The sequence below is a fragment of the Jatropha curcas genome, chromosome 3 (assembly GCF_041381405.1).
Source record: "Jatropha curcas cultivar XTBG-Jc1 chromosome 3, XTBG_Jcur_1.0, whole genome shotgun sequence".
Lineage (NCBI taxonomy): Eukaryota > Viridiplantae > Streptophyta > Magnoliopsida > Malpighiales > Euphorbiaceae > Jatropha > Jatropha curcas.
The window spans coordinates 27,923,104-27,945,169 of NC_143153.1; the positions used below are offsets into that span (position 1 = coordinate 27,923,104).

The 22,066-nt window shown below is 29.9% G+C and overlaps 2 protein-coding genes and 1 long non-coding RNA gene across 4 annotated transcripts; all 3 read right to left on the reverse strand.

Annotated features, from left to right (window-relative positions):
* Positions 1-7,143: 7,143 nt before the first annotated feature.
* Positions 7,144-10,014, reverse strand: LOC105641642 (small ribosomal subunit protein eS6). 2 transcript variants are annotated; one of them, XM_089718815.1, is made up of 6 exons: positions 9,857-10,014; positions 9,707-9,771; positions 8,642-8,699; positions 8,440-8,548; positions 8,009-8,281; positions 7,496-7,902 (listed from the first exon to the last, which is right to left on the reverse strand). In XM_089718815.1, exons 1-6 carry the CDS (start codon positions 9,860-9,862, stop codon positions 7,664-7,666), a joined length of 750 nt encoding a protein of 249 aa, XP_089574941.1. In that variant the 5' UTR covers positions 9,863-10,014; the 3' UTR covers positions 7,496-7,663. The 2 variants fall into 2 exon arrangements, with proteins under 2 accessions (XP_089574940.1, XP_089574941.1); XM_089718814.1 differs by lacking the exons at positions 8,642-8,699; positions 9,707-9,771; positions 9,857-10,014 and adding an exon at positions 7,144-7,402 and having other exon boundaries at positions 7,664-7,902; positions 8,440-8,567.
* A 2,002-nt stretch (positions 10,015-12,016) lies between these two features.
* On the reverse strand, positions 12,017-14,955 carry SNRK2.7 (SNF1-related protein kinase 2.7). Its single transcript, XM_012226229.4, has 9 exons — positions 14,636-14,955; positions 14,335-14,409; positions 13,707-13,808; positions 13,525-13,578; positions 13,141-13,233; positions 12,959-13,051; positions 12,745-12,849; positions 12,549-12,647; positions 12,017-12,454 (listed from the first exon to the last, which is right to left on the reverse strand). The coding sequence occupies exons 1-9, from the start codon at positions 14,753-14,755 to the stop codon at positions 12,179-12,181; spliced, it is 1,017 nt and encodes a 338-aa protein (XP_012081619.1). The 5' UTR covers positions 14,756-14,955; the 3' UTR covers positions 12,017-12,178.
* A 3,722-nt stretch (positions 14,956-18,677) lies between these two features.
* Positions 18,678-20,878, reverse strand: LOC149497841 (uncharacterized). The gene is made up of 3 exons (XR_016319918.1): positions 20,406-20,878; positions 19,736-19,801; positions 18,678-19,020 (listed from the first exon to the last, which is right to left on the reverse strand). It is a non-coding gene; the product is annotated as an uncharacterized LOC149497841 (long non-coding RNA).
* Between the last annotated feature and the right edge of the window lie 1,188 nt (positions 20,879-22,066).

Genomic DNA, 22,066 nt, shown 5'->3' on the forward strand with positions numbered 1-22,066 from the left:
CTTTACTTTTAAGTTTTGCCACTATTGCATGGAAGTGGACAGTAGGATTTGCCACTGTGTAATAGTAATGCATTGAAAAAATGTATGTATGTAGACATATGTTGAACTTTCTGAAGCAGAGAGATGACATAAAAATAGTAGAGAAAAGAGCATTGGACACATCACAAAACACAGTTCCTAATACCCAACATTGTTGGTAGCACATGGAATTGAGTAGAAACATGCAATAGAACCAAAGGTTGAAAAATCTTTGTTTGGCACTCATAAAGAGAGAGAACATATGGTGATGGTGATGGTGACTGTGACGGTGATGGTGGTCCATGCATGCATATGCATATATACCATCAACTAGCAAGTGAGGTGGGAACAAAGGCATTACCTTTGTCCACCACTAGCCTCTAAGAAATCCTAAATCTCTAATTTTATGCATACAAATATACTTGCTTTCGAGTAACGGAATCAAACTTCTAGGGATAAGACTCTCAACTTCTAGGGATAAGACTCTCAAATGCTGATGTTGGGCTTTTGGTTTTCAAGTGGGTCACAATATATACACTACAAAATGCTTTTATCACAAGCAATGAACTTTTGTTTTGGAGTTTTCTCTAAAATTATATGGTCGTTGAAACTCCAATTAGGACTATTATTTCTTTGTAAATTGTAGTATAAGTAATCATTTTGAATTTTATGTAACGAAATCAGTTGGATTAATAAAACTATGAATTTTTATCTTTTATCTATTAGGTTTGACTCTTTATAAAATCAATTTAAAAATATTATTTATAAATGCACTAGGTTGATATTTATTATAAGAAAGTTACGGTTTTAGAATTACCTTAAAAGGGTGCCGTCTAACGAATTGTTAAGTTCGGCTTGAAAAGAGTTCGAAAAAGTTCAGCTCGAATCGAGCTCGAGCCTAATGATATTTAGCTTGAAAAACCGTCGAGCGTTATCAAGCTTTTCTATATACATATATATGTAATATTATTTTAGGTTACTCAAGCTTCTAGTTTAAAATTTTTTGAGTCCTTAAGTTGGGTTTGAGCCTAAAATTTTCAAACTCGTTGATTTTCAAGCTGAACTAAATTCTATCGAACTGAGTTTTGAACCTAACAGATTTGAGCTTGACTCGGCTCATGCACACCCTTAGTGCTTAATTTGGTGTAAAAGATGATATGAAAATATATGGAAAAGAAAAAACACTATCTAAAGATAGGATATGAATTTCAATAAATTTACGATTATAAACCTTTTGGTACGATAAAAAAATTTAAGGGAAGATATATACAAATAAGGGTGTGTTTACTTACAAAAAATAATTTTCTATTTTCTATGAAAAAAGTTTTCTTAGAAAATGAAAATTAGAAAATAGAAAAGGAAAAATGAGTTCACATGGCAATAATAAAAAAATTTATATTTTAATTTGAAAACTTCACAACATTATTATAACTTTCATAATTAAAATAAAATATTATAAAATAACTTTAAAAATTTTTTATTTAAAATTTTTAAAATTTTTATTATCCATTATTTATGATAACAATATCAATTTTTGTCATTTTGTAAAATTGTTTAAACATAAAGTATACAATATATTTGTAATAATATAATTATTATATATTAAAGCATAATAAAATTTTTTTATGTTATTTAAATATTTTTATTTATTCAATAAAAATGTTTTATAGAAAAAATTATTCATAGATATTATAACTTCAATTATGAAAATGTCATTTTATAAAAATAGAAAACAGTTGGGAAACATGTTTTTTTTATAACTTAAAAGCCTTTTTTCAAACCTTAGTTAAATTTTAAAAATTGAAAAACTGTTTTTTAATCTTCCAAATAAAAAACTGACTGATTTGAACATAAAACTCTATTTTCCAGTTTTCTTAAAAAAATTTTCTAGAAAACTATTTCAGTTTTCTACAAGTCAACACACCCTAAATGTTTCCAATGTTTTCCGTATAAATTTACTATTATAAACCTCTTGGTACAATTCAAAAACTTAAGGGAAGATATATGTGATAAATGTTTCCAATATTTTCAGTAATAAATTCACCTCTAAACTTTTACTGAAAAATTTTGTGATACCTTCAACTTTTATTTTAACACGGTGAACCCTACAACTTGCAAAATTGCATTTATTAAATATTTCAATTTACAAAATTATTCAATCGCACATTTCAACATGTAAAATTATAAAAAAAGTATAAAAATTATTGCTCTAAAAATTATATTAATCACACGTCAAATCAATATTTTACATATAACAGTAAAAACTATTATTGCTAGGGTTAAGTGACATAAAAAATTCTTCGCGAAAAGTATCAAATATTGTATATACTTGGCCAAATTAATTTCGTATAAACCTTTTTAATTTTCAATTTGATGCAAATCATGATCCATCCATGAAATATAGGTCTAAAGAATGTCATTAAACTAAGATATCTTGAATGCATGTTGTAACAAGAAAAAGAAAAGGAAGATTTGGAGTTTATGGAGAAAAGATATGAGCAAATCAATTAAGATTGAAAATGAGCAAAGCATTGATAAGATTCCATTGGCATTGTTCTTTCTACATAATAATAGAAAGGTAAAGAAAATTAAAAAAAGAAAAAAAAAGAAAAAAAAACAGAAAACGAAGCAAAATGTGAATAAAGAGAATCTGAAAACATGATGATCGTTATCCTTCCTACCCACCAACAATACAAAGACCCATTTTGACAAGAGTTGTAGGGGCCATTCCATCTTTTGATGTTTTAACAAATCAGGACGATCGTTGCTGTCAATATCACATTGCTATTGCTATTGCTATATTACACCAAATGCATATTGATATGGCTTCCTGCCAACCATTCACATTTTTAAGAATTACGCTTTTACACAAACACGACTCTCTCGCTGATATTTTCTTTTGCTATTTCTATATTAGGCCATTTCCCACAACGAGCTTACTTGAATTAATTTTGATCACTCATTTAATTAATCTTCATAAAGTTAATATTACAATTAATAAAAGAATTCATGAATTTATCGAATAATTTTAAAATAAAATTAAATAATTTAAATTCCACAATTAATAAAAGAATATGGAATTGAAAAATCTTGATTCTAAAATACTAATTTCTTTTTGTAAATGGTGGAATTGAGGGTTTTTTTTATTTTTTATTTTTTATTTTTTAAAAAATGCACTGTAGAATAACATCAAACAAGCCTTTGGGTAGAAATTCCTATTTCCTACGATGTCAGAGCAAAGCAAACTACTAATATTAAGGTTTTTCAAAAATAAAGCTTTCAAGATAAGCTATCCAATCTACACATAATTAACTTTCCTTTTATATATGATTTACTAAAATTTGCCATGACATTATACCTATTTTCTATCAATTAAATAAAAGAATTTGGTGAATTCTTTAAATGTTTAAACTTCATCATTCAAATTTTATCTATTTAAATAATCTTTTTTTAAATGTAATTCATTAATAATAATATAAGGAATTACAAACACTCGTATATATATCAGACATAGAACTTTACTAGTAGTAACTAATAGAGTTCGTTGATCTTTTAACAAGAAAAAAGAGAATTTATATCTTTTTGAATAATAAAACTAAAATTAAAAACTATAATATTATATCCTTCTGTTTAGAGTTGATATTGACAAAAAATATAAACTCTTCATAGTAGAAACTCGTCCGTTAATTGATTTGGACAATAAAATAATAACTTTTCCGAGAATTTGCAACATATGAAGAACATAGATGAGTTTCCGCTAATATGCATCAATAGTATCAATGGAGGAACAAGCTACACTATTAGGCTACATTGATTAAAGATCCACACCTGAAAAATAAAATCTAAAGTCTCAAACCAAATAAAGCCAAATATTATATTTTTAGTAATAAACCCTCATAAAAAAGGGACAACTCTCGCAAAGAATGAACAAAAACAACTCCAAATATGAAAACAGAATAACAATACCAAAATAAGCAAAAAAGACAGTTATGTTTTAGAAAAAACAAATATGAGTTTATTAAAGTAAATAAAAGATTAGAAACAAAATAAGGTGAATCAAAAGAAAGAGTAGAAGGTAGGACTACCGATGATAAATAGCGGTAGCCCCAAAATAAAAGGCGCAATACATAAATTTACTCTTGTATTTTTCACAAAAATTTTGTGGCATCCTCAACTTTTATTTTAGCCCATTGAAACTTCAATTTATAAAATTGTATCTGTTAAATACTTTATTTGATCTATTGAATATCTCAACTTATAAAATTAGATCTATTGAATACTTATTGAAAAATTAAAAAATATATAATTATTGTTTCCAAAATTATACTAACCACATATCAAACCAATATTTTGCATATAAAAGCCAAAAAAAATCATAAAATTTTACTAATTTTAGTGTAAGGAGGTGTGAAATTGTCACAAAAGGTGAAATTATGGGTACCGCAAAGTCGATTTTAGAGTTGAGGGCGCCACAAGGTTTTTTTGTCAAAATTCAAGGGTTAAATGAGTATTTCCCTTAAAATAAAACTAGGGTTAGAAGACTAGAGACAAAGAGAGAAATAATCTTAAGATCTAATTGGTGTATCTATTTTATATTATAAAATATAATGTATTTGAACTTTAGGGCTATTAGCTCTCTGAAAATTTATAATAAATAAAAAAAAATAAAATAATTAATTAGTTATGGTTTGATTGGTCTTCCTACTAATAAGGAAAGCGAGAAATTTCGGGTTTGAATTCTTCCAACTATAAAAGTTTTCACTAATTTTGCGAGTTAATAAAAGGTTATAATTACTTCTATTGTATATTTCATAGTAATTTTTTCAGCCCATTGAACCTCCCAATCAATAAAAAAATCAAATCAAATCAAATCAAATTAATTACTATATTTAATTATTTACTATTTTAGAAAGCATTTTTTTTTTTCTATTAAACACATCCAATGAATAAAAAAATCAAATCAAATCAAATCAATAACTATATTTAATTATTTACTATTTCAGAAAGCAATTTTTTTTCTATTAAACACATCCAAAGTTTGGGGTTAAAACCTTGAACGCTCCTTCGTGAAATTAGTAAAGTTGACTTGTGTGTGGCCTACTGTCTCTTCTTCTTCTTCTTCTTCTTCTTATTCTTTTCTTCTTCTTGCAAATCTTTCTCTGTAACTACACAAACTTGAAAAAGAAATCTTTAAATTAATTGAGTAATCTTCTTTTTTCAATATAAAGGGTTGAGACTCAATTGAATTGTTTGCTAAACTCAGAAGCTATGAGCTACCAAATCCCATCAATAAATTAATGCCTAAATAAACAGATCCTAAATTGTTTGCTTGAACTCATATCTAATGCTATGTTTGAAAAGAAGAGCAAATAAACTAAGAGCGCAAGTAAAATAAGTTTATAAATTAATACTATTCACTTTCCTTTCAAAATGGAGTGAAAATTAGAAACGGATGACGTAAAATATGTAAAATTTATTATATACTTTTCTTGCCATTTTCAGCCAAATCAAATAATGGATTTTGAAAATCCTAAGATATTTTCATCATCTATTTTACATTCAGTCATATTTTACACGCATCCAAATAAGGCATAAGTTTATTGATGGTTTCAGTGCCGTGAATACCGGAGGATAGAGTACAGATGCAAATGGAAGCTAGAAACCATAGCTACAGATGCAAATGGAAGCTAGAAACCATAGCTAGTAGTACAAGTTTGTCACAAGCTACACTAGGGAAGGGCCTATGTCAATATGTTTTGCCAAACGGAAGCTTGTAGAACCATCAAACTCTATTTACCAAATGCATATTTTACCTCCCTCATTTTTCAACAGAAAACCTCGTGACTCTCAACTTTACAGGAAATCATTTATTCATCTTCAATTTTATTTTATGTTATAAGTTAACCATGCACCTTACCCCCAAGGGCGAAAGCAGAGGGAAACGAGAGCATGCCTTCTTTTGGAGTCTTGCTCCGCGCTGCTTGCCATATTGGCACAGAGAACATGCCTTCACTTGCAAAGTCGAGTTGGAAGGAGTTAATACACAGCAAACAAAACGACACTTCATGGAGTTGGTACACCTCAATTTTTTTTCTAATATTTTTTTTAGCTTCTTACTTGTTTCTGTGTTTAACTTGAATTTAACATTCAATATTGAATCATTGTTTCTTAGTTTCCAAACAGAAAATAAAGTAACTCATTAAGCCTAGAATACTAATCGATTTCAAAAAAACAAATCAAATTTTAAATATACACTAAACATATCCTCTTCATTCTCTTTCTTTCATTTTATTGATCAATTGAAACTTGTTTTTACACAAGCAAGTCCAACATATGGCATACTAAACAAAATAGCAATCTCTCCTTTTTGTTTTTTTTCCCCTCTCATCTTAAATTGTTAAAATTTATTTTGGAAGTGAATAAAAGATAACATATTTCGACAATAAAGAAATCCAAACCTTTAATTTGTGAATGGAAAAAATGAAATTTAATTTCTAATTCTCTTGTTTGGAAAAAATCCTTTGTTACAAACTTTGATTTCTAGAAAAAACTACTGATTCAAATGGCAATACACTTCCCAGCACAATCACCATCGTATATCTGAGCCACATAATTTGAAGAACGCCAATCGAAATTGAAGATCAATGATAGATATAGAAATCTTTTGGTTCATGAGGCATATCGCTAACTGGAAGAAGAGGGAGAGAAAATACTATCCTCCAAATCAATTCTTTATCATCAAATCTTTTTGTCCGGCATCTTTATAATTTTTGAAGATTAGTTAAATGACGAGGCAATGAGTTTTGATTTAATTCAAAGAAACCAGTAATTTAAGTATCATTTAAAAATAAAAAATAAAAAAATTACGTTCGATACTGAAACAGAAATTGAGAACTCGTGGGCCACTTATGTTGACCCCTAGGATCATCCTAAAGCTTATTGGACAACTGATTGGTTATATAGTTTAGGCCCGTAGAGATTGTATCTGAAGAATCTATAATTCTTTGGGCCGTCGAATTCTTTTAGTTTGTCATTCAAACTGGATCCAATTGCCAGTTAGTTGCATACCAAAAACTGGCAAGCTACCAAGCCTAAAAGTAAAAAAGCCACTTGAAAAGTATCACATTTTGGCATGCAAAAGATCAATAATCACTTGAAAATTAATTGAACTGTAACTGTAACCCAACTGATTTGCCCCCTACAAATGGTAACTAGCAATTAAACCCACTAAGAATAATCCTAACAGGATAAATGTATAAATACATAAAGGGGCAAAAAGCTCGATAAGGTGATAGGCTACAGAACCAAGGTACAAAAATCCATTTACTGAAACATTACACGATCAAACCCTGGAGGAAGAAGAAAACCCTGATAAACTTGTTCACTGCAAATAAAGAAACAAATTAAGCTTTCAAAATATCCAAAACATCATCTGCCATAAATCCAGCATTTCAAGCATTAACTAGCACCAGCACAATGAAATGGCTAACAATCCCACAATATGATAAAGATGAAAACAAAAATTCCAGGTATTTAAAATTGTTATAACATGAAACATATAAAATTCTCTCGCAAAATCCAAAGAACAATCAAAATTACCTCAACATATTTAAGAAATGACATCAATTTGACCAATATAAAATACCTATGCTGCAACAGAGGGCTTTGAGGCAGCAGACAATCTAGATCTCTTCTTTGCCAAGCTCTCACTGCGGCGCTCACGCTGCTCCTTCAATCTGGTGGCAAGGAGCTTCTGATACTCGGCTGCCTCAGCCTTGGCCTTTGAAATTCTCTTCTTCTTGTCTGCTATTCTAGCACGCTTCCTTTGCAAAGTCAAAGGAGTCACCAACCTCTGAATTTTGGGAGCTTTGCTAACCTTCTTACCTGCCAAACCAAAAAAAAAAAAGCACCTTGTTATTGTTATTATTATTTGAACTCTTTCAAAGTAACCCAAAATCATCTCTCATTTAAGCTAAAAGGCAGTACTGACCAGATTTGGTTGTAAATGTTCGGCGGTAAGTGTTGACATACTTCCGGACATCATCCTCCTTGGAGAGGTTAAACAGTTTCCTGATCTTTGATGCCCTCTTAGGACCTCTCATTCTAGGCTTCTCAGTGTCTGTCAGTCCTGGCAGATCCTGTTCACCTTTCTTAACAATAACCAAGTTCAAAACTGAGAGATCCTGACTAACAATGCATCCACGAACAGACTTCCTTCTTCGTTCTCCATTACGCCTCCCATATCCACGGAAGCAAGGGGTACCTGTCCATACAAGAATTATATTCAGATTGGTTCCATAAAAAGCAAGGAAAAAAAAAATAGCATGGTAAAACATACCAATAACCTCTTCTCCCCCAACTTCCTCCCCTCCCAAAAAATAAAAAGTTCCTTATAAAACATGTATAATATCACAAACGAACCTCGGTGAAGCAAAAGTCGAACACGGCCTGGAGTTAGAACTCCCTGCTTCATTGGAAAACCTTGTTTGTCACAGCCTCCCATAATCTTAAATACATAACCTTTGAACTCCTAAATGCATACAGATTGATAAACGTAAGAATAACTAAAAATAACATCACTTAAAATACTGGCATGGATATCAACTTCCTAATTATAGCATACCTCACCCAGGGCATCTCCACTGACTTCTTGTGATATCCTCTTGTCAAAAAATGCACGGCTGTCATGAGAAACCTTTGATATGAGTTACAATGAACTAAGCTATTAGCTTATGAATATAATGGTTATTAATGCAGCACAAAGCCACACAAAAAGAAAATGTTAAAAGGGTAGAGCTGCACCACTTTCGTTTCTCCTTTTTTTTTTTTTTTTTTTTTTCCTTTTTGGTGAAATTGGCTAGGTCAGGATACAAAACAGCCAACAGATGCACATCTAAATGAATTCATCCACACTCTTGAAAGTTAGCATCATATTTTCAACTTTTTAAGTATTATAAACAGAATTAAATTGAGTGTGTTTACAGACAATGAACAAACACCCAGGTAAGAAAATGCTTGATAGCCTGCACAATATGCATCATTAGTTACTAAACAAGGACGACTTAACATTGGAATCCAAGCAAACTTCTATAATAGAGAGAGAGAGATTCGAAGGAGGGTTGAGGAGTTGGTTCTGAAATTACATTTCAAAAACATCTAAATTAACCCATGAGTTTGAGGTTCAAAGCCACAAGGGATATATTACATTCACATACAACACTTTCCTAATAGTCAGTTTCTGATTTAAGATGTATTATTATTTTCGCTTTTGTTTCTCACCATCCAAGCCAAGGTCCAAGTGATAGAAAGGAAAATGGCAGCATAACTGAGTTTTTCTAAGTTTTTGTATCTGTGCTAATACTACTACGCCCTCATTGCCTTACAAAATTAAATCATAACAGTCCCCATTACAGAATTCTACTACATTTGGTTAGCACAAAAACTAAATTAACAAATGGAGGCACTTATGTTTACTAAAACAAAACGAGTTAATTTCCTGAATAGTAAATTCAAAAAATTCCCTTATCCAATTACTTTAATTTCATCACCTCTAATGCATTTCAAAAAGCAAAATACACATCCCTTGCTTCATAACCATTCCCCAATCCAAAATTTTACTTTGACCATCTACATATCCGTGCAAAACCAAATCTAGCAATAATAATGAATAAAAAGAAAAGATCCATACAGTTTCTGGTCATCGTCTATCTCGAGTTTCTTCTGGCACCCAGTCGTTGGATTTGCTATATTGAACTGTCCACAGAGAAAGAGACGTAGCAAGATTGAGAATTTGGTTTTTGTTAAGAGACAGAAAACACTAAAGCGTACAAGAAAGAACCTTCATTTTCGATGGTGTAACTCGCTACTGCCCAGGTGTTAAATGGGAAGCGAAATGCTCCTCCTGCACTTGTAGCTCAAGGGCTCTCTCTTGCCTGTAGCAAATTAGGGTTTTTGAACTTTTTATAGTGGATATATATATGAATGAGGGATTCTTGGGTGTGATTAGAACCATCTACTTAAACATGTGTTATTTGTTAAGAAGTGAACACATGTAATCGTGATTGGACTTTAGTTCTCTAGAGTCGGTAGTATGATTACTATCTTGATAAGATTGCTTTTTTTTTTTTTTTTTGGGCTTTTGAGTGGCTTGGTTAATGGGCCTATTTTAGGGCGCAAACAGATAAAAATTATGGAAAATGGTTTCTTTGGTTCGGGATGGTTCCTTTTCGATCGTTTTCATTGTTTTTCTTTATTTTTTTTAGTTTTCTTCCCAATAATTTTCAGATTTGTGATTGGTTGAAGCAAATTTTATATTTAGTCTCTTAAATCTAATCATAGATATTTGAGCGTTTTTGCTACTTTTTTAGTAGGATTATATGCTTTTGATTTAACATGTTTTCCCTCCTTTTACGGGTTACTCCTAGTTATTATGGATTTTTTATCCATTTGTGATTTTTTCTTGATTGACATATCGGACTACAAAATGGATCATTACTTATGACGAAGACTTTAAATATATTCCTTACATAAACTTTGATATTTTAAATTCTTCTACATACGTTAAGTCTAGCAAACATCCGAAAGGACAAAATACAAAATAATGTTGCAGAAATTTTTTTTATTGTTGTCGTACCTCTAAAAAAAGAATCAATTTTTACGCGGAAGTAGAAGATTTCAATCTTTTACTTTTTTTTTAGAATCAATTTTATTTTGTATTTTTAAACATATGTGAATATCATGGTGTATTCAAATAATATCTTTTACTAATAAATTGGCAAGTTTCTAAAAAATCAGAAATATACAATATTACTAAAATTCGTAATTTTAGAAATATAATAGAATTTTTTTTTTCCAGGGTTTGGAGCGGTACGAGATTTTTAACTAAATTTTTAACTAAAAAAATATAATGGTGAAATTTATGTATTTGGCAATTATGTAAATGACAAGAAAACTAATAAAAGAAAAGAACGTACGTGTCATACATATGACCCAATAGAAGTGAAAAAAAAAAAGATATCATAGATCATAAGATACTAAACTTTCATGTATAGTTTTGCTGATCTCATAAAGGATATGATTTTCAATTGAGATTGACTCTTTAATATAAACTATGAGAAAATTGTAATATACGATGTTAATTAATTCATGTGCTTAACCATAGCTTATCCACCATCCACTTCATATCCTTGTCACCTAGGAACTATAGATAAGATTAATATAAATCACATTAATATTTTTGTAATGAAATATATGATAAGTGCTTCATATAATATGTAATTAATTTATTAAAAATTTATAATAAATATAAAATTAACATAATATATACATGGAAAGCGATTTGCAGTATGTGCTTGCCCTGTCCTATATAAGAATATGTCACCATACATGATAGTTTAGTCGTCTTTTTCTTTTTTTCTTTTTTTTTTTTTTTTAAAAGAATTAAGAAGGAATATTTTATATCGGTGAATTTATGTCACTTTTACCATAAAGTTGAACTATCAAGTTACTGTTAATGGATGACAGAGAGAAAAGTAAAATGCCAGTTTTGTGTTCTGATTTGCTCTTAATTTAACTTTGTGGAGTAAGATTTTGCAACAACCAGCACTCTCAAAAAGCAGCCTCTAATACTATTGATTTTTTTTTAAATAAATATTTAATTTTCTAAAAAAAATATTTTTTATAAGCATTGAAGCTATCCATTGCATTTCAACACATAAAACTATTGGCATAGAGTTCCTTTCTGTATAATAATATCATAAATTTGCCTATCAAAATTAAGCGATTTGCCTTGTGACACCTTAAAATTTGTAAATAATAATTATTACAAAAATATAAAAATATAAGATCATAATAGATCTTCACAAACTTAAGCTGCAACAAGGCAAATTATGTAAATTTCAGAACAAATATATGCATTTGGCTTTTTTACCTTCTAGTATGCATCTTTATCTTGTCTTATTCCCAAATTGTCTTAAAGAAAAGAAAAGAAAAGAAAAGATAGGAAGAAAGGAAAGCAGAATTAAGAGAATTATTACAAATGGTCTCTATACACAAACCCAAAAAGAAAAAACACAATAACTTCCTTGGCTAAAGAAAATCAACTGACTATACGTGAAAATAATGGCTTTATATATCTTTAAACTGCCATTCTCAGTTACACTCATAGAGCACAAACAAAATCACCACTTGTCTCTATATCATCAATGTCAGCATCATCTATATCATCAAGATCCATGCTTCCTCCAATTAAATGTCCAATTTTTTGACCCTCTGCAGCTTTTCTTGCCTCTTGAATTATACCTAGTATATCTTCAATGCTTTGAGATTCTTCACCTTTATCATTATTTTGCAGGATTCCTTCCTCATCGTCCATGAATTCTTTAGGCAAGTCCTTCAGGAACCAAGGGTGCTTTTTGATTTCTGGTATCGTTATTCTCTACAATGCAAAAAGAGAAGTCTTAAATTTGTTGTATGAAACTAAAGAATTCTACAGTAGTTAATTTTATCAATGCAGCCACTTTTGGCATTACCTTTTCTGGGTTAGCTACAAAAATCCTAGACAGAAGATGTTTACATGCTGCAGAAACTCTAACATAATCAGGAATGGAATAGTGGACACTCAGAATCCTCTGCAATTAACAAATAATTGAATTTACTAAGGCATATAAAAACAGCTAGGATATTAAAAAATTAATGGGTCATTTTTATAATTAATGCAAAGTAGACCTGAATAGTTTTTCTGAAGTTTCTTGGATCTTCAGGATCTTCAAATGGATAAGCGCCAACTAGCATCACATACAAGGTAACCCCACAAGACCAAACATCTGCTATCTGTATATTTGACCAAATTAAAGATTAATATTGCAGAGTATTTTCCATGATACTCTCTAAACCAGATAAATAAATAATAGTTCGAATATTCAAAGCAATCTTTCAATACCTTCCCATCATATTCTTTCCTTGACAAGACTTCTGGTGCAATATAGGCTGGTGTTCCCACTGTAGACTTAGGTTGAGAATGCAATACAGAAGACTAAACAAAAACAGGTAAAAAACATTCAGCATTTAGGTTTATAAATGTAAAAATTTAATTTCATAAAAGACAATCAGTAAGTTCATTGCCTTGGAATAGCCAAAGTCACATATCTTGAGTTGCGGCGCTGAGCTTCCATCCAAAAGGGTATTTTCCAGCTTAAGATCTCTATGGCAAATTTGCTGCAACAATCAAATTAATTAGTGTCAAATAAGCATACACACTAACTTACCACGAGTCCAGTTGCCATTGAAGTTGAAATTGTTTACCCAAAAAGTACAATTTTAAATGTTGATAGAAACAACTGTTTTGGAAAGTTCTGTAGCTGTTTCAAGGTTTTTATTACTAGAATGCGAAACTTTAATAGCCTTTAATCAACATTTTCAACATTTTCTTTTTCTCCGAGCAGCAACTCAAATAATGCCAAGTAGAACCTAAATTGTTTCATAATAAGACAGGTAGAGAATAGTTACCATAGAATGGCAATAGCTAACTCCTGATATTAGTTGTTGAAAGAAAAATCGTGCCTGATTTATCAATTTACAGAAGAAGACAATATGAGAAGGAGATTTAAGCACCACTCAAAAAAAAAAAAAAAAAAAAAAAAAAAAAGTGAAGATTGCAAATTATCTGCTTAAAGATTTTACATATATACCTCATCTTCACTGAATCTGCCAGCATTGCATATTCTCTCAAAAAGTTCTCCCCCAGCTGCATATTCCATGACTATGGCTAAATGAGTTGGTGTGAGAAAAACCTACACAATAAATTCAACTTTCATAAATCTGCAAAAACATAAACATACAAAATAAAATTGACAGTTCAAGATGTTTTCTACTCACAATTGAAAGCATCTTCAATCTGATAAGCAATTCCTTATCTTTTTGTCTCTTTATTATATTATCCTTTGCAAATTGACATAGTTTCATATTAAATCTATCTTGCCACATTTTTATTGGGAAAGCAGAGGATAAGGAAATCCCAGCCAAGCATATCTTTCTATCGCTTTGAGAAATGGCATAAGAGTAATGATTGAAGAAGGATATTTTGTCAAAATCTGGATGAATTTGGAAAACTTTTAGCCTCTTCTACTCCAAATGAACTTAAAAAAATGAAATTTGAAATAGAAAAATTATGATTGTGAAATATATTCTGTTCATGTCAATCACACCAAGAATTTGGGTTTGAAAGAAAAGTAGAATTGATCCCTGCAAATTAAAGACATGACTACACAAAGCATCTCCTTGAAAAGGGAATATATGAAACTCATAATTAGTAATTACCTCTTTGAATCTAATTATGTTGGGATGCTTCAATGACCTGTGGTTCATGATCTCTCTCTGCACATGCTCATCAATCTGGAAAACCCAAAAAAGGCAATAACACAAAAATGAATCCATGAAATTAGTGAAGACCAAAATTAACATTTGCAAAAAAAGAAAAAGAAAAAAAAACCTGGTAAGATCTTGAAGAAATATAATAAGAAATTATAAAATTATTAGAATAATTTAAACTTATAACCTCAAACTTCATTCTCAACCCAAAAGCAAACAAGAACAGAAAAATAAAAAATAAAAACAGCACCTTTTGGCCTCTCTCAATATACTTGACTGCATATAATTCACCACTCCAAGTATCTCTAACAAGCTTAGCAACACCAAAATTGCCAGACCCAATATCTTTCAATATCTGATAACGCTCCATCTATTAGCAAATGGGTATACAGAGACAGAGCTAATAGTAATTGACTTGAAGAAAATAATGGAACAATTAGTTTTGAATTTGATGTGTATATTTATAATTTATAATTTGAATGATGAAGATGATTGCTTCAGTTGGTTGTGTTGGCACTGTCCCTTTACTTGTTTGCGTTGAGAATCTCCATGGCTTTCATGGCCACGAATTTAAATGCTTTTGTGGGGTTGGTGTTATTTACCTATAGAATTGTCAAAATTGAGTCCTCGACAGCTGAGAATTGGAGTCAACGGACAGAGACAAGAGGACAAATCATTCCATGTGTCGTTTTTCTAGTGGCTTAAATTTACCAGTTGCAAACACTATCCTCTCTCATGCTTTGATTCACCTACGCGCTGTCTCTGCATTATATTTATTTTATTTTATTTTATTTTATTTTACTTTTAATATTCATATTATTAATAATTTAAATGTTTTACATATACATTTATAAAAAAAGTTTAACAATTTGCCCTAAAAAGATATGATAATTAATTCTTTGACTCTCTAAGATTGTTATACATAAAATGTTAGGTTTGAACACCTTTATCATTTTTAATGACTTACATTATCATTTTGGTAAACTTCTTCAAATTCTTGGTTTATATATATATATATATATATATATATATATATATATATATATATATATATATATATATATATATATAAAGAAATTAAAAAAAAAAACCTATTTAAAGATTTCTTTCGTCATTTTAAAATGTAAAATCATATTTATAACTTTGAAAAAAACTTGAATTAATTTAAATTATTAGTCATACTTTGCCAAAAAAAAAATCAAGTCAAACAGTTGAAGTCAACTTTATATTAATTTATTTGTAGATATGTTTATTAAATGAGTAGTTCTAAAATAAGCTGAATACATAATTTAACACTTAAACTTTTGATTAAAAAAAAAATTGTGGTGTCTTAAATTTTAAAATTGATTTTGTAGCGCTTTAAACTTTATTTTTTGCAATAATTTCGTATCTTCTTAGACTAAAAACAACAATTTTAAAGCTTTAGTCTTTTATATGCAAAATATTGATTTGATATATAATAAATACAACTTTTGAAATAATAATTTTATATTTTTAAATATCCATTGAGTATTTAACCGATTTAATTTTGCAAATTGAAATGTTTAGTAAATCAAATAAATTATTCAATAGATCTAATTTTATAAATTTAAAAGTTTAATGTATTAAAATATAAGTTGAGGGTGATATAAAATTTTACATAAAAAGTACAAACATAAGGTTAATGTCTTAATTAGCCCTCTAAAATATATATCTCATCCCTGTATATATGAAATTTTAATCTCTCTTTTTCTTTTAATAAAAGATGATGTGATTTTATACTTTCGCAAAGAAAAAGGAAATGCACATTTTTGCTGACAATTAATATCTTACAGATTAAGCAAAAGAAATTAAAATTATTAAAATAATAAATTTTATCAATCATTAACTGAGTAACTCTTAAAATAAATGAATCAATCAAAATGATATGTTGTTTTTTTTTTTTTTGGTAATTCTTTCATGCAAAATAGAGTTTTTCTATTAATATTAGATATGACCTTTAATGAAAAATCAAATGAAAAATGAAGAATTATTGATAATAAAGTCTATTAATAAGGGTATATTAGATAATTAATAAATTAATTACTCATTTAAAAGCTATTTTTGTGAAATGGATGGAGTATAAAAAAATATTATTAATATTATTAGGTGAAATATATAAATGTGTTATTAATTTTATAAGAAGAATTGAATGATATGTTTAATTTGACCTATTATATACTTCAAATTTATAAAAACATGAAATAAATACTTTATTGCATTATTTTAAATTTTAATGCATAATCAAAAATATGAGAGAAAATTATGATTTTGTCTTTGCATTTTGTCATAATATCTAATGTTGCCCTTGTATTTTTAAAAATGCACATTTTTGTCTCTACATTTTGCCTTTAAAATACTGTTATATCATTCTGTCAATTTTTTGTACTTTTTTCTTAAAAAAATGCTAATTTTTTTTTGTTATATTTTGAAAAGATTAACTAATATGTTCGTATAGTTACTATTTTGTCCATAGTTAAAATTAATTAATTAATTTAATCCTTATATTTAATGGAAGAGTATAAAAATAATATAAGATACATAAACAGAAGTTAGAGTTTATTTCTAAAAACACAAGGAAAAGTAATATATTTTGGCAAAATATAAGAATAAATTATTTTTTTTAGAAAAATATGACAATCATTATTCAAGAATTTGTGTTAAAAAATAGAAGAAATTTAATATATTAAACTTTTGCCAAATTAAAAGATATAAGTTGACAAATAAAAATATTTAATAAATTAAATATTAAAGTTCGTAAAGCTTTAAGATTTACAAGGATTGTGTAAAGCTAGATCATCCTTTAAGATTTTGGTCTAGATGAGTGTGTTTGTAATCTAGGTTTATCACCATCTTTAGCATTAATGTTATGTTTGGGAACGTAAGGAAGAAAAACAGGGGAGTAAGGAAAATAAAAAGTTGATGGTTAGGATTAATTGAATGAAAATTAAAGAAAATATTTTGAAGATTTCTTGAAAAGCCACGTGGCCAAATTGGCCTTTTGAAGCCAAAATAATTCTATAAAGATACGAGGAGAAGAGGATGCAGTGACATGACAGGCAAATGGCACAGAAACAATGACGTGGCAGGCAGAGAGAAGAGAGGGCAAATTGAGGGTGGGCCCCACCCAAATTGACAGACATGCTACACTGATTTTTTTTTTTTTTTGTTTTTTTTAATGTACATGCTACACCGAATTTGGCGTTTCTACAAATCACAAAAGCCAGAAGCCCACAAATACAACTTGTCATGTCAGCCATATCGCACATTATTTTCAATCAATATCTTTTGGTTTAAAATTTATATTTTTATTAAAAAATTCATTTCTCAAAAAACTAAATTTCATGAAATATGATTTCAATGTATTTAATTCATATATTAAATTCATAAAATTATATAAATAAAAAGTGAAATTAAAGAATAGAAAAAAAGTTGAACCGTTCATTTTCAGAAAATTCAAGAATTTAAATAAATTAAGTACCTTATCATATACTACCAAACAAGGTCTGAATTAATGGATGTTTTAGTATTAAAGTGCTTTTATAACTGATGTTTATGTCTCAATAGTCTTTAATTGTTTTTAATATTATTCATAAAACTTAATTTATCACACTATTTTAATCACCGGAACACAAAGAATTGTATATTGTGCCCGCACCATAAAAGGAAAAAAAGAAATATATATATATATATACTACCTCCGTACCGCAGGAGTTTTGAGAAATAATTTTTTGAATAGTATTATTTTTGTCAAAATCCTCGTGGTATAACATTTGTCACATTTAAGAAAATAATTTGTTTTAAAATATTTGTCACATTTATGGTTTGAAGAAGTAATAAATTCTTTTTTTTTCCATGTTTATCCTTTGTATATGACCAATAATTATTACTCACTCCGTCCCAAAAATATATTTCACTTTCTATTTTCACATAAATTAAGAAAGTAGTAATTATTATGGTTAAACTACAATTTTATTCATATAAATTTACTATCATACCCATCTTAAATAAAATATGAGCAATTATTATATTGGAATAATAAATAAGAATTAATAAATGTTATTGAAATAAGATGAAATTTAACAAAGGTATAGTAGACAATTTAAATATTAACTATAATGCAGAAAATGAAAATAAACTATATTTTTGTCACGACCCGTTTCCGTGGGCCGGACCGGCACTAGGGCCTAGGTAAGCTTAAGGCCCCCGAGGCCCGTAGTAAGCCTAAATTATTCAATCTGTCTACATGATTCTCCTAATTTCAACAAAACAGTAAGCCCATATGACTTGAGATATAAGTTTTATAAAATTTTCAAACATCTGGCCCAATATCAAATAATACATAAAATTTAACCAGGGCCTATTCACAATAACTCATAATCACAATAAGGGCTTACTAGTTTACCTACAGTTAATTACACAATATTTAATTTATAGCGTAGTGCTAACAATAAAGCCCAATATAAATACACAACCCTATAACTGCGGAGTTCAATAATAATCTGATAAAAGAGTAACTTATACAACCAAAATTAAATAACAAAAATATAAAGTTTACATTTATAACTCTGCGGAGAAGATTGCAGAGCTTCAATCGAATCAGCTGCTTCCTAGTACCTGAGAGGTTTGGAGAGAAGGGGGTGAGTTTTGCAACTCAGTGAATAATAATAAATAATACACACCACATACAGGCAAGCAAAATGCACCCTAATATACTGAATGAACACACAACAGTCACTCATATGTCATCATATCAGCACCCACAACAATATCACCTTCAAATAATCACATCACGTGGAAATTAGTCAGTGGCGTCACCTAAATCCCCGACGAGCCGTCCTCTCAAACAGCCCATCCTCTCAAACATGTGCACCCGGGGAGCCAATCCCCCATATCTGGCCGACCGGTCTAATCCTCACTTGACCAGTCCTCTCAATATTTTATTTTTACATTCTCTCTTTTCTTTTCCATATCATCAACATCATTTCATCAGTTCATCAGGTGCACACGGGGGCGCCGATCTCCCATTTACCCGGCCGACGGTCCACTTTCATCAGTTCATCAGGATCCTTATTTATCGACCGTCCTCACAAACCCATGGTGACCCACTTCATCCCAACTCCACACAAACAGAGCACAGTATATACACAGCACAAATAATCAAACAATTCATTTATCATAATACACCAATTTCATCCAAATGCACAATTATGCACAAGTATAATTATAGTGATCATAACATAATATATATGAGAAAATACAATATGTAAATATATAAAAATGTAATGTTATGCAAATGCAGTGTTGATATGCATTATTTATTACTACTCACTGTGGTGGAGAACGAAGCTCTAGCGTTGATTCTATCCGGGAGGAGCACTAGATGGACCCGAGCGATCTAAGCAAAGTAAAAATGACATCGGAAAAAAAGAATAATATCAGATAAAATATTTATTCATCACACTACTATTCTTAACCTATTTAATTTCTATCAATAATTTACTCTCTATAATTAATTAAATTTCTATAATAAATTTTATTTGCTACCAAAATTCATTTTATTTTCTACCGAAATTTCGACAGCATCTCCCCTAAAAATTGGACTTTCCACCTGTTTAAAATATCAACAATTTTATCTAATAACTCCAAATCACACAGCCCATCCATCGGGCAATCAATCAATTCAATTTTCTCATCCTCCATCTGAATATCAATATCAACATTACCTTAAATTCTCAATTCCTCATTTCATTCCATTCATAATATTATTATCAAAATTCCTCAATAAATTATTTCATACTGAATTTAATTTTAACTAACTAAATAACGAAAATTGCTAACTAAATATTTTTATTAATCAATAAATTAATACTACTTAAATTAATTTCACTACATAAAATTAATTAACTACGCAAAATAACTAAAAATTAAATGAACTAAATTAATTAACTACAATAATAAAATTAATTCAAGTAACTAAAATTATTAAAATTAATTTTTACCCCAAAATATAATTTTTGTCGAATTTGCGCTAGATCGGGGATTCTTACGCGTGTTGGATCGAAGTATACACGCTGCGACTGTCAAGCGGTGGCCGGAGATGCACTGCAGCAGCAGCAGAGCTGCTGTGACGTCGGCGGATGCGTAATCTGTTGTGGCGGAGCAGCTGGCGACGCAACTTCAAGGGAGACGTGACAGGCTCGCCGGCGCGATGGAGGTAGTGGACTGTCGACCTCGCTGGAATCGAACGGAGAGAGAGACAGCGATGGCGGAGCTACTGCAGCGTGGACCAGCGGCGAGGTGGCGCTACGTGGCTGAGCTCGTGCTGGTGGCTTGCGTTTCTGCTGGAGCTGTTGGGACGCGACACAGACACAATCGCAGAGAAGAAGAAAGGGAAAGAAAGAAAAGAAAGGAAAGAAGAAGAAGAAGAAGAAGAAGAAGAAGAAGAAGAAAGGAGAGGAAGGCAGTGGTGCTGGGTGGGTGGTCGGGAGGCGCAAGACAGAGTGAGGGAGGGATATGAGCGTTGAAGATAAGAGGGGAGGAGATGTTTCTAGATGGTTTGGGCTGGTTTGGTTCGATTCAGGTTCGAATCAGCCCAAATCTTGGTTTTTGATCGATTCTAGATTTTTCCAATTGGTTTTTGGTTCGGTTTGTCACTGTACGAATTATTGATTTGCATTTAAATAATTAAATACATTTCCAGGCTGTCAGTTTATTAAATTTAATTGGAAAATATTTGAAAATAAAAATTCGGGTTGTTTCAATCTTCCCCCCTTATAAAAATTCGTCCTCGAATTTTAAAAGTAGCAAGAAACTAGGATGCAATAGTTGTTTACGATAACGGTGGTTGTACTTCTCACATAATGCTGCAACTACTAAAAGTTATTACATTCACATTCAGGAGAATACTTCTTCTTATGAACAGCTAGATATCTACCTTATCACCATAGTTAATTTAAACTTGAGTTGTACTATATCCACAAGTCAAATCAAGTAAACCATTCATAACCCAAGGCACAGATTCAACACTAATATTCACCTTTACACGTAAGAATTTAAGCTCTTCATAACCTCTGCTTAAGTAAGGGATATTAATCTCATTAGCTATATATCATGTGTCCTGCATTGATGTATCGCCTCATTTTTCTCTCATTAGCTATTATAGGCAATGATCATCATTCCATAAGAAGCTCATACACAAATCAAGTATTTAATCTTTACTGATACAAGAATCCTTATTATTATTATCAATTCTACCATTACCATTCAATCCTTTCCAATTAAAGAGAACAAATTCATGGCATTACTACAAGCTTATTTCAAACAAAATCATGACATTTCTCTAGCTAATTGCTATCAACTGATAGGAGATTTTGGCTTCTATCCCAAGCACATCACCTATTTATCAACTTAACAATTTTCCAACGAAAGATAGATATACAATCTCATTTCAAATCCTACTAATGAGAATCCCATAAAACAAGTAGTGCATCAATTATGTAGAGAGAATTTAAATTGACCATCAAGTCCCTATTTTAGTTATTAACTTCTCTATCCCTCTTCCCAAATTGTCATACCATACCATTTCTTAACTAATTATGACAAGAATTTATGCAACTAGCCAAGTTAGCTGTTGTCATGCCGGATAATTCTTAATTTATTT